This window comes from Oreochromis niloticus, linkage group LG15 (assembly GCF_001858045.2).
Source record: "Oreochromis niloticus isolate F11D_XX linkage group LG15, O_niloticus_UMD_NMBU, whole genome shotgun sequence".
In the NCBI taxonomy this organism is placed as follows: Eukaryota; Metazoa; Chordata; class Actinopteri; order Cichliformes; family Cichlidae; genus Oreochromis; species Oreochromis niloticus.
Window position 1 is genome coordinate 13177798 of NC_031980.2, and position 13172 is coordinate 13190969.

Sequence of the window (13172 nt, forward strand, 5' to 3'; positions counted from 1 at the left end):
TTTACAGGAAGTATTTATGTGCTGTTGTTCTCATGATGCTCACAGCAAAAAACGCAAGTGCATCTTTTCCCCTAGAAACTTCATTTATTTCAGTAATTAGATCAACTAATACTCATAATTGTCCAGTATTTGCAAATGGCTTCATTACTTCATTTTTTGTAAGGTAATTACCAGCACACATAACCCTACCCTCTGAGTGCAGTCTTATTCAGCACTCTGATATTTTTGGATGTGGTAGTTGCAATTTTCATAAAATGGATTTTGCCTACAGCGCTGTGAATAGTCTTTATTCAAACCGTGTTTCTTTTTATTTTCTAAAATAGGAAAATGGTACAGGGATTTATTGAAACATATTTGGTATGGTCACCTTTGTGCTTCAACACTCTTTAAACTCTCCTAGGGAAGCTTTCTTGTCATTTCTTTAAGTAATCTTCAGGAAAAGATCTCCAGGCTTCTTGAAGGACATTGAAAGCTCTTCTTTGGATGTTGGCTGCCTTTTTTTTTATCCGTCAAGATGATCCAACACTGCTTCAATAATGTTGAAACCTGGGCTCTAGGGAGGCCAATCCCTTGTGTGTATTTCTATCCAGGTACGCTTTTACTGCATTTGCAGTCAGGCTGAAAAATCAACCTGATGCCAGTCAGGTGCCTTCCATATGGTACTGCATGCTGGATCAAAATCTGACCATACTTTTCTGTGTTTATGATTCAGTCAATTTTGTAAAGATCTCCAACACCACTGGCTGAAATGCAATGCAAACCATGACAGAGCCTCAAATGTTTTTACAGATGGCTGTAGACACTCACTGTTGTACCTCTCTCCTGACCTACCAAATGCTTGCAATGATTTGAATCAAATATTTACCATTTGACCTGATCCCTCCATAAGATCTGCTGCCCCTGTTTCTCGGGTTTTTCTCCCTGTTTCCCTTACTTAAAAAATGGCTTCCTGACACTTCCACTGAGACCATTTCTAATGATGCTTCACTGAACAGTAGATTTAATCGGCTGAATGACCAGATGTATCTCTCAGGTTCCTGTTTCTTAAGGATATGACTTTAGGACACTGATCATCATCTCCTGCAGAGAGTATTTTTAGTCCCGCTACTTCTTATTTTGTCCTCTACTTGCTTCTTTAAAAAGTTTCTTTAAAAAGTTTTAAGTACACACCATGTTGAGATATTCCAAGTTTTCAGCTAATAGCTCTTTGGGAATAATCTCCCTTGGAGCAGAAATATTCTATGCCTGTCAAATTTTGTTATTTTTGACATTTGTCATAGATTCAACTAAAGAAATTGGAAGAAATTATAAGTGATGAGTGAAAAAACAGCCGATGCCCAAAGAAAAACTTTTAAAGACCTTCAGAGACCCTGGAGAACTGTTGCTCAAGACCGCTTTAAAAAAAATTACATAAAAGTCTGAATCCATAGAAGCAAAATCTAAGAAATATAAGTAAAGAAATTAGGCACAACTCAACACTTTTGCAAAGTATTGTATTTGTATAAAACTTTACCTAATTTCCTCTTGTTAGCCTCCAGGGATAGAAAGCCCAGGCTGGATATTACAATACTGCAAAGCTGTCACACTTTGAGAAATGGAAAATGCATGACTGAAGTCGTTTATGACAGAGACGAATCTCACAACCCAGAGGAGGTATACATCTGATAATACCCCCACTAAATATTGTTTTTATGACCTGCCACCCTAAATTGATTGTAATTATTGTTGGGACCCGCTACAGGACGAGGATGTTCCACTCCATAAAACTTCATTGTCTCTGGATAAGATAATCAGCACCTGCAACTGTGTCAGTGAGCAGCTCAGATCTATCACTACAGCGCTGGTCTCTTGAGGGCAGTTTCCTTAATAGGATGTCCATACATTTATCAGTAGAAGTGACACAGGACCGCTACAAGATGCCCTTTGTAATCCATTTTTGAAGCGAGAACCATCAGTGAAGGGCATCGGCGAATTGACTAGGTGAGCAAAGAAAGAACAATATGTGCCAGACAGAAAGCAGACAGTCATACCTCTTTGTTATACTGACTGTGGTACAAAGGAAAGCCTTTTTTTTCTTTTATCTGCTGCTTTTTATAACGCTTTAATTGAATTAATTCGCTTTAAAAAAAAAATCAAGCAGTGGATGGATTGATTTTTAAACAAACGGGGGCAGCTTTAACGAGCTTCGGCTTTGAAAAAGTATTTTGAAGCTGTCCGAGGCCCTGATCAAAGCACTCAGCACAAAAGTAAAGTGTAAAGCTGTGACACAGAACACAGTGCACAGCCACAAAATGACAATTCAAAGACTGTGACACAATGCATAACAAGTCGGTAACAACAAGAATAAATGCACCAAGATTCTGACTTTTAATTTACATATTCATATTTGCTGAATGAATGTTCATTTTACTCTGGGGGACACAGCAGTGTCAGCAAGAAAACAGTGGAATATAAAGAGGGGATTATTTTCCTGCCCTCACTGAGGCTGGTTTAAACAAAGCCTTCAGTGGCTGAATGTATGCATTGTTTGTATTGATGTTCTGTATTAAATTTTCAAAGGAATGGCTCAAAGGTTTTCTAGGAGTTAAGATAACAAGCAAAAAGGCAACTCAGAGGTCTTTACTGTATATTAAATACTGTTCTCAAGCAAGGAGGCAATTAGCCTAGCTTAGTATAAAGGCTAGGGGGGGTAACTGGCCTTTCTCTGGTCACACTTATTGAGTTGGTTAAGTAAATGTTTTAAACTTATGACCTTATATGAAGTCATGTCGATAAATGCCGTGGACCTGTTTGGCATCCCGCTCAAAAGTTTACTGAAGTTTACCACTACAAGTTTTAGTTTTTACCCTTTTATTGATGATGAAAGATCTGAGTTTATTTGGGGCCAAAAGAAGAAAGTAGTTTTTCTAGTACACTAGTATCATTTAGGGGCCATAGCATAGTCTGTTTATTGGCGCTATACACTTTGAGTTTCAAATTGAAAAGGCAACTAGATTCCTGTTTGACCACAAATGTTTGGTTTACTGTTTATATTATTGTGTTAGAATCAAATTTAATATAATGGGATCATTTTTTACTGATCAGCAGTCCTAGGAACAGCAAAGCAAAGAACCTTTTGCCTTTACATACATATATTTGCCTTTCATATATGTATATACATATATATATAATACTAAGCTTTGAGATTGCATCCTGTGCCAAGACCAAACTCAGCTTTACTTTAATATCAAAAGATTTAAATCAGTTTAATTACATTTAAGTTTTCTGAAACAGTAACACAGGAAACTAAATGGTGTAATTAACAGCACAGAGTAAACATATTCATCAGCGAGACAAAGTGAGCATCGCAATTGATTTTTAAATTAAGGCTCAGTGAGCAGGTTTATCATAAAGCCATGCTTGAATATTAGTATTCCAACACAATAACTAATAAAACCAATGAGAGACTATTAAGCTGATATATTGAGTTCATAAATATTTTGTTGTACCCTTTGGTTGAACATACGCTGTATAAATCCATTCATCCAGTTTTTTGTAGATGCTTATCGTATGGGATCACGGAGGGCTGATCCCAGCTGTTGCATGGTGAAAGGCAGGGTACACGCTGGACAACTGGCAAGTCCATAACAGGGCTAGCAGAGAGAATTAGTAAACCACACACTCTCATATCCAAACCTCAATCTAAACAGCTAATTTACAATCAGCTCTCGCCACTGAATGAATCAAATAAGATGTTTTCCTGAAAACAAACTGATGCAACTTTCCTGAGCCTACATTTTGAAGCAGCAGGGGACCACCACAGATGTTTTCAGTGAGTTAAGGTCACAGCAAATTGCCTCCTGGAAATTCAGTGTATTACACTGTGATAGCCTGGAACCACCCACTCTATATTTCACATTAACGGGCACTCCAAAACACCCTCAGTTAACAACCCTGAAAAAAAGCAGATCATAGCTTCCCTACCTGATCTCAAGATACTGAGCTTACACTGAAACTAAGGGCAGTATTAAACTCTTGACATGTGTTCTTTTTTCCCAGCAACTCTTCCCAGCTGAATGGTTGTGTGAAGACTGGTAGACAGACATGTGTGGGAACATGTATCATAGTTTATCTTTCCACTCTCTGAGCATGAATCTTCACTTTCACTGAAAGAAAAGATAAAATGGTAATCAGGTACCATTGCAATTTATGGGGATAGTTATTGCTAATTTCTTATGTATTAGTGCACCCATAGTTAGCACTCAGTATTCTCTTGCAGGTGTCTTCAAACAGATTCATAGCATTTGCAAAACCCTCATTCATATCTTTGCAGGAGCTTTGCATCAGACAGCATCTCTCTTAGTCCCTTAGACAAAAAGTAAAAAACTCACCAGTGAGAACGAGTCTACAGGTGAGTCATTTTTCTCATAATGCATTTTCAGTTTTGTTTTCCATTTTATTTTTCTATTTTTTTTTTTTTAGTTCTCTGTAATATACCACCAGCAAGGAGCGGGATTGTTTTCACTGTTTACCACTTTGCACTGACACCTTGAAAGGTTTTGGCACATTCAGCTGCGAGGCTACATTTTAAATAATGCAGTGACTGTGCACGGGTTATTTGGCATTCCAAATGAAGGTCTGTTATTTACTTCAGAATACTGTACATTTCTTACCGGTGTTCTTATAAACCCACAGGAACAGATGTTTTGCAAAAGAACATTTTGCAAAAATTAAAGTGGAAAAAAGTGATAAAGGCGCACGAGGGGGAAGAAAAAAAGCTATGAAAATAATTTTAGCAGACAGGTTGAGTGGGATCAGTGCATCATCCCTTTCTGCTATTTTGTTGAAGGTCAGATTTAATCTATGTAATTATTGTCATGCAATTTTATGCAGCTCTGCCTGAATCGAAGTGCTCCAGGGTACACCTACGCAGCGTTTTAAACATTCCTGCTGAAAAAAGATGAAACTCACTGGGCACACAATCTTGTGAAATATGTTTTTCCCTCTTTTTCGGAATCTAACATCAGGGAGATTACCTTTTCCCTTTCCTGCAGCTGAAAATATCTTTCAAGCAGCGATAGTGCTCGCAGGGGTGGGCTGTTAAGCCTTAGCACTCCCATTCTTATTCAAATGAAGGCATTTGACCATCTTCTGCAGGATATGAATCTATTCAAATGTATCCCATTTGTACAGTTTCAGGGCCGACATTATCTGATTTTAGTGTGATCTTGGGTACTATTGCATCAGCAATACGCCTGAAAGTTTAAATGGCATTTGTTTTGTTTATCTTCATCTATTTTTCTTTTCTCTCATTTTCAGACACACTCCAGGAGTGACGTTAGATTGTCCTCTGAAGCGTAGATTTGATGATTTAAGTAAATGGCTCCACCCCAACGCCAGCGCAACAGCATCTAACACCCAAAGAAGAACTTTGAATGTCCTTTAAGAAACCTGAAAAACTATTCTTGAAGACTACTTCAAGAAAGACATTTGCACAGTACTATAAGACCCCAGCCCTCCTGACTTTTCAAAACATGAGGTTTATCTCTGCAGTGGGTGCTTTTGCATCAGAGCTCCACGGCTTCGGCTTCGGATTAACCCGCCTGGAGACAGAGAAGTGTCAGAGACTCAGTGAATTCATTAAAAAAAACCTTCTTTTATAGCTACACTGTCTTTAAATTGTCATTTTTTGTTGCCACCATTCATTTTTACTCATGTTTATTGATTTTATTTACATTTTGTGTTTGCATTTTTTCTAGTAATTTTAACTTCACCTTAATTTTCTGTTGGTTTTGGGCAGTGCTGTCTTGTTTTCTGTTTTATTTTACCTTGTGGAAATCTACACAGGATACCCAGATGGTGAATAAAAGCTTTTCATATTAAAATCACATTTTACAACAACAGCAGAGCAAACAGCTGCTTTGGGACATGTAAAACATAATTAGCTTTAGTTTGTGTTTTATTTGTCTGCACCATTTGTATACAGGATACCTACAGAGACTTCCCTATTTTTAGATGGGGAACGTGTGCATGATCCTTGTTCTAAAGGTCAAAGGAGTGGAGAAATGGGAGAGGCATCAGTGTGTCCATGCTGTCATGAAAATTTTTGGGTGTAACCCAGTACTAGCGTGCCGGTATGCCACAAGTTAACAATCAGGAGTCAACTGGAGGGGATGCGTGAGTTTTAAGAAGCGCTTTGATTTCCTGAAAGACATGCAGATATGGCAGGTGGCAGTCAAGCAGTCAATTTGTTAATTTGCTAAATGTGCAACACAAGCATAATGCATGATGTGATACTAGATATAATAAAATAGTCGGTGATATAAATATTGTATGATATCAAACAAACATAGCGTACTGTATAGCCTCACTGGCACAGATGATCCATTTCAAGCCTTTTTTAAGTGTATAGATAAACTGGTTGACCATTTTCCACCAAATGTTAACAGTTTTTTAAATAAAAACGATTTTATTCTCTTGGATATCACAAGTTTAAAGAATATAAATATATATTGATTCAGTAGTAACAAGCGTTATCTGGCTGGATTATAATTGGTACTATGTTGGACAATGGGATAATGAGTACAATGTTGTGCAAATGTTTATCTTTAAAACCCACTGAATGTAGTGGATGACCACCATGTGGGTGTAACAATTGGCAACTGGCAATCAGATCACAGCAAGCCACTGCAGAGTAGATCACACATGACCGTGGGCATACGGGTGAACAGCTATGTACATGTGTGAGGGCAATTATGTGGGAGCACTTGTAGAACGGGTAGGCGTTAGAGAGAGGGGGGTAATGTTTATATATGCCAGCGTATGTGTGTGCTTATACATCTAAATTTGAACATGAGCGTGCGTGTATGTTTGCATGTGTGCTGTAATAACATTGTTCCATTACACAATGCATGCCTTTGACATTCCAGTCCCACCTGTCAGCGTGAACAAAGGCCTTTCTCGCAGGCTTTGACATGCGTGAGTCTGCTGCTGGCCGGGAGAGATAGCGGCCCTGTGTAGGATGTGTGTGGGAGGACAGCCTGGAGAGTCCTTCTTGACCTTCTCCGCGGGCTTTCTTTCAGGTTGACTCGAGCTAAGTGGAAAACACTAGTGAAGATGTAGCCGTGCAGAAAGAGTGCCCTCTTTCTCTTCAAACTGACATTTTGTAAGATGTATCAGGTGGTGTAGTAATGTAGCAATCACAGCGCTTGAGATTAACATGTTGCTCTTTACTTTTAGCTTCCCCAACAGGTTTAAATTCCAACTTTTAACCTAAACCAACATAACTTCTGCACTGGATTTCAGAGATTAATGTGAAAACTGGGACTATTTTGTAATAATTACATTATGTGACTTATTTGTACTTAATATTTCAACCTTTTAAGTAGCTGATAATACATTTTTTAAGGCTGAAAAGTTAAGTTAAGGCTACAGGAACTGTTCAGTGATTCCTGATTAGGGATGCTCCTACAGTAGCTCCTAAAACTGTAGGCACAATTAATTATCTTGTTAATGCATAAATAGGCATGATTCATTAATTACTTAATATGCACACAGTCACCTTATAATGCCTAAAACTAAGCTGTTCAAGTTTTATTTCTTCTTCCGTCTGATTTACTATAACTCCCTATCAGGTGCAAACAGCTGCTATATGTTGAAAAGGATTCTGCTGTGAATTTTAGTTTAGTCACCTTGGAAGGTCATAGACTGACATTCTTGCTCTTACACATAGACATGGGGTTATCTTTCACATCCACTATGCAGACTATGAGCTTTACAGTCCTTCATACAGGAAGGACTAATGATCGCTGTCTGTAAATATCAAGACAAAATGTATCATAAATTATTCAGATAATAATCCACCTCACAAGAAAATTGCAATAAAAAAGTTACCTTATAGAACTTTAGGGGCTTTCAACTGGGAGTGATGATTTAAAAGTTCACCTGAAACCACAGATTGTGTGATATCGTTCAGATCGTTGGCTGAAATGAAAGCAGAAATCGCTTCATACTCTTACTTATTGTAGCTATAAATGCCAGCTTGTCTAAAAAAAATCAAACATTTCAACTAAGGTTTGACTAAAGTGAAGAGAAGAGCTTAATAACAAGGATGACCTATAAGGCTGAGCTGAAAATTGTATTAATATCAGATTAGAGGGCAGCTGTAACCACCCATCAGCAAGCCAAACTGCCATCCAGGAGACCATTTCACAGTCACTATAGGATATTTAAGGTAATTAGTACCTGCAATGTCTTCAGTTATTCCATAATGGTTCAGCAAAAACTCTCTCCCTCGCTTATATGTTCATTTCACAACCATATCCAGTCTTGACATAAATCATCCCGCAGGTTGCATTGTGCCACATTAGACATGACATCTGAATGAAACGTGCCAGATTTTAATTATAGCCCCCCTACTGTGCCGCCTAATTTTTCTAAGGACTGGTCTATTTGTGCAGCAAATTTCATGTCACTCAGACTAATGGCGTAGGAGCTGACACCTTTCAAACCGTGAAAATGTAACCTTTAAAAATAGCCCCCATTAGGGCAATTTAAGAGTTCACTCTGGAACGTGTGAGGGAGGAAATGCGAAAGTGGTTTCAAGTTTCTTTAAAATCCATTACCTGCTTTCCAGACAGTTCTAGTATTTATTTATTTATTCTTTTTATGTATTTTTCTTTACTGTATTTAGCTGAAAAACTAATGTATAGATTTATACATGAGCGTTTTTGTTTTGCCTGTTGCTTCTTTCACTCATCCACAACTCGCTGGTCAAGTTTATTCCTCGGAACCTCTGCAGAGATGGTGACTACTGCTGTAAAAATTTAAACCCATTTACAGGAACATGTCTTGCAGGCAAGGAAGCCTCTGAAGTTCCGATGTCGGCAACACGAGCTTAACGAGAAATTCAGTCCAATGACACAGACGCTGCATTTAAAATTCCTGCACAGTAGACGGGCTTTATGTTTGATACATTACCTCACAATCATATAGTGTCAGTTACAAAAAAAAATTACAATGATGCCATGACGATTACAGGCAGCAGCAAAAATAAACCCACCCCCAGTCTTATGTTGCTTTGTGTCCCCATCATACACCTTTGGTTGCAACACGCTGCAGTGATACAGTCACCTACCTCATTTGAATGTATGGCATGTGGTCTGTATCCAAACACCTTCAGCTTTTCTTCAGCTCGGTTTTGATGTCTATACACTCTCACAAATCAATCCTGGGGTCATTACATTTCTCTGTGCTCTTGACTAAAGCTGCCTGTCTGCGTTACTAAAAGCATTTATTGTGATGTATATATTTCTGTACAGAGGACTACGCTACAATGCGGTCTACAGTATAAGTGTGAGGACTATGGGCGTGTTATATAAGATGTCTACATGGGGGAATCGGTGTATTGGCTGTTTGAACAGAACCCCTCAGCCTACAGGGAGTCACTGCGCAAAGGCACAGCTCATCAATTCAATATCTCACACATATGTCTGTTTAACAGGCGCAAATCCTCAAATGCATTTAAAGTTCCCTGGAAATAATTAAAGCCTTCTTCTGTCCACGAGACTATTTACATTCTGCAGTCATGGCGGTGTCATTAAGCCAAATTTGTCAAGTTACGTTTGAATAATTCAAAACTGAATAATTAATTTCATGTTGTTTCTTCTTTTGATGACTTTTTAATGCGAGGGGGTTTCCCTTTCATGACATAAAATGTTCAGTGGCCTCGGCTGTGCTTTCAAAGCTTGTGTCCATGCTAGGGGTCTGGATGCCCGCCCCTCCCCTGGGATCTTTCAGTAAGGGAATGAATGTGTCGCTGTGACCGGAACGCATGTCGTTGTCCCAGGCCCCTGCACCGCAAATATGTTTATGGGAGTCAGATGCAGCCTTGAGCTCGCCGCCGGTGCGCAGTGCCATCAGTTCAATCTCATGTTTGGCCGCAGTCTCCAGCACCTGTTGCTTGTTGTAGAACAAGACAAAATTGTTGATGATGGGATGTATAGGCAGGGCTATGGCGATGACCCCACAGAGAAAGCTGATAGCCGCGTTACACCGACCTAAAGTGGTCTTAGGGTAGACATCTCCATACCCCACTGTGGTCATGGTGATCACAGCCCACCAGAAAGACTGTGGGATGCTGGTGAACAAGGTGTCCGGGTGGTTCTGCTCCATAGTGTAGCCCAGAGCCGAGAAAAGGAATACCCCCACGCCCATGTACATGAGGAGCAGTCCGAGCTCCTTCAGGCTGCTCTTTAGGGCAGATGTCAGAGTCTGGAGTCCCGAGGAATGGCGTGCCAGCTTGAAAATGCGCGCAATGCGCATTATGCGTAAAGCCTGCACTGCTTGCTGCACATTAGCCAGCTCCATCACTCCCGCGCCGAAGGAGGTCAGAATCAGCACCACATAAAAGGGCATAATCGCCATGAAGTCGATTATGTTCATGAAGGACAGTACGAATTTTATTTTATTTGGGGAAGAGATCAGACGCAGAAGGTATTCAATAGTAAACCAGCCAATGCACACGGTCTCGATGACCTCCAGGACCGGATGCTCTGTGAGTTTACCCTCCGAGTCCTCCACCTGCAGGTCGGGGATGGTGCCGACGCACATCACCACGGAGGAGATGAGGATGAAGATGAAAGAAACTATAGCGATTATGTGGGCAGGCAGGGACGATTCTGGCTTTTCCATCAACCTCCAGAGGCATATTTGGAAGCGCTGCCAGCCCCCTGCAGACGGATCGCCTTCTCTGTCGACCAGGATAGTTCTCACTTTCTCGGCTATCTCTGCAAGTTCATCCTCTACCTCTTTCAGGTGGCTTTTGCAACATTCATCCAGAAAATCCGAGCCAATTTTCCAGAACTCCATTTCCTTCATGAAGCAAATTGGACATATGCCTCGTTTCATGTGTATCTCCCCATAATAATACAACTCAATTATGCACTTAAAAGCTTCGGGGTCTCTGTCAAAGTAAAATTCCCCCGTGTCTGGGTCGTAATCGTCACATATTAATGAGATTTCTTCAGAAGATTTGAGTGAACTGTCCACCAGCTCTGCCAGTCGAGTCTCCGGGAAGCGAGTCAACACGTCTCCATACAACACCTGTTTCACTCCGCCGATATTCACCACAATCTCAGTCTCTTCACTGGCCTCAGAACCGTTGCAGTCTGCATACCGCGTCCTCTGGAAGCCCCACATTATGCTGACAAGTCCGCCAGAAAACAGCCAAACTAGTTGATATTATAACAGAACCGTTTACTGACAAAGTAAACGCAAGTCACTAGAAGCTCTGGTGCTGTGCGTAAAAACCGACAAACCTTCTAATTTCTGTTCTTTTAGGTTAGAAAAAAGTGTGTGCTCAGAAACTGAATGCAGCGTGAAGTCTCCTCACTTCCACTCAGCTGTGTTTGGCAGTGATCATTGCGCCTGTGCGCTCTGAGAAAGTTGGCATTGAAGTGCGCCTACTATCAAGCGCGCCATAACCAAAGCAAACCGAGATTTCCAGGCTTAAATTTCACAATAAAACACGTATAGCAGTATGAGACAGGTGAAAGTGGAGTAGGCTATTTATTTAATGTATAATTTAAAGACACACTCGTTGTCCCCAAAATTGTACGCCATTGTGGCATGCCAATTTAATAGTAGCAAATGCAAAATTCGATGTATAATTTGTTCAATAATAAATTATCGCATTATACTAAAAGTTATGGTTTGTTCTAATATTCACTCAGCTGGCTATAGCCCCACCTGACCTTTTATCTTGGCATCTTATGCTTTTATTTTTTAAAGCTCGCTGGGTGTCTTCCGCTCGCGCAGTGCAGCCAGGCGCAGATCATAAATCTCCAAGGCATGTGATGAATTGTGAAACGGTAGGGTCATAGCCGTACCTCTGGGTTGGGTTGGAGGAGAACAACAATTGGTTAAAGTGCCAGTTAATCGAATCATCCATTTTTACATTAACAGCGGATGAAATCTTAACCCAAATGGATCCATTATCCATCATCCATTTTGAATTCATTATCACGCAGCGCAACAGCTCAGCAAACAGCTAATTATTAAGTACTTCATATGAGGAGTAATCGAGACTTTTTAAGGAAAAACCAACTGAAAAAAACGTAACTGGCTCCTATGAGCTGAACTGACAGAAATGGCTGGAAATTACAATCAGTGGCAGCTTTACTGTAATGCGTTTTTGGCCTATTTATACATTTTTTTAATATATATTTTCCAGAATATTTATTTTGTGTGTGTTTATTTTATGTATTTCTTGTCTTTTTACAAGTCGAACACCAAGTTCACCTGATCAGACCTCCAGATCACTGCACTAACACCTTGAATGGCTTTCAGCAACCATTCAGCATGTCTTGTTCTTTGTCTCCACCTACTGACAATATCTTTGAACTACTGCATCTTAAGCTATCATCGAATCACTTCCCATGTTTGCGCTTATATAATTCAGATTCGAGAGGTGGAATACACCTTGGACAGGTGGCCAGTCTGTCACCGGGCAAACTCATAGAAAAAGACAGTCATTCACACCTGTGGTCAATCTAGAATGACTATGCATAGTTTTGGACTGTGGGAGGAAGAAAAGCCACATAGGAAGGAGGAGAACTAAATTTTGACCACATTTCCTCTAAATTATTAAAAAAAAATTTTAAAGAAAAATTAAAGGAAGAAAGAAAAAAAGAAAATATGACAAAATATATTGCATTTAAATTTTGACTGCTATAGTTAGGATGTAAATGTCATTTACGTGCAGTAAATGTCCTCACTACTGCTGGGTGGACCCTCTTTTGACAGCTAGATTCTTGCTTGAAACCACAGAAGCTTTGATTATTTTTCATAGAACGAAATTACATTTAATGCGCCCTTTTAGTGATTGATAAATTGATTTATAGTCAAAATGAGAACACATTTTTTTAACTCATGGAAATTAATTGTGATATGAAATGTAGAAATTAAAATTCTTCACATAGGAGTTAAAACTCAGTCTTTAAGGCTGATTAATAGGTTTCAGACACAGACCGGCCACTTCATTAGGTGCATCTTGCAAGTGCCAGGTTGGACCCCTTTTGCCTTCAGAACTGCTTTTATTCTTCATGGCATGGATTCAACAAGGTGCTGCAAATATTCCTCTATTGGTCCATATTGATATGATAGCATCGCACAGCTGCTGTAGATTTATCAGC

At 39.6% G+C, this 13172-nt stretch overlaps 1 protein-coding gene across 1 annotated transcript; it reads right to left on the reverse strand.

The window, feature by feature from the left end:
- Positions 1-8912: 8912 nt before the first annotated feature.
- LOC100700603 (potassium voltage-gated channel subfamily F member 1) lies at positions 8913-11578 on the reverse strand. Its single transcript, XM_005463222.4, has one exon. The coding sequence runs from the start codon at positions 11176-11178 to the stop codon at positions 9682-9684; it is 1497 nt and encodes a 498-aa protein (XP_005463279.1). The 5' UTR covers positions 11179-11578; the 3' UTR covers positions 8913-9681.
- Between the last annotated feature and the right edge of the window lie 1594 nt (positions 11579-13172).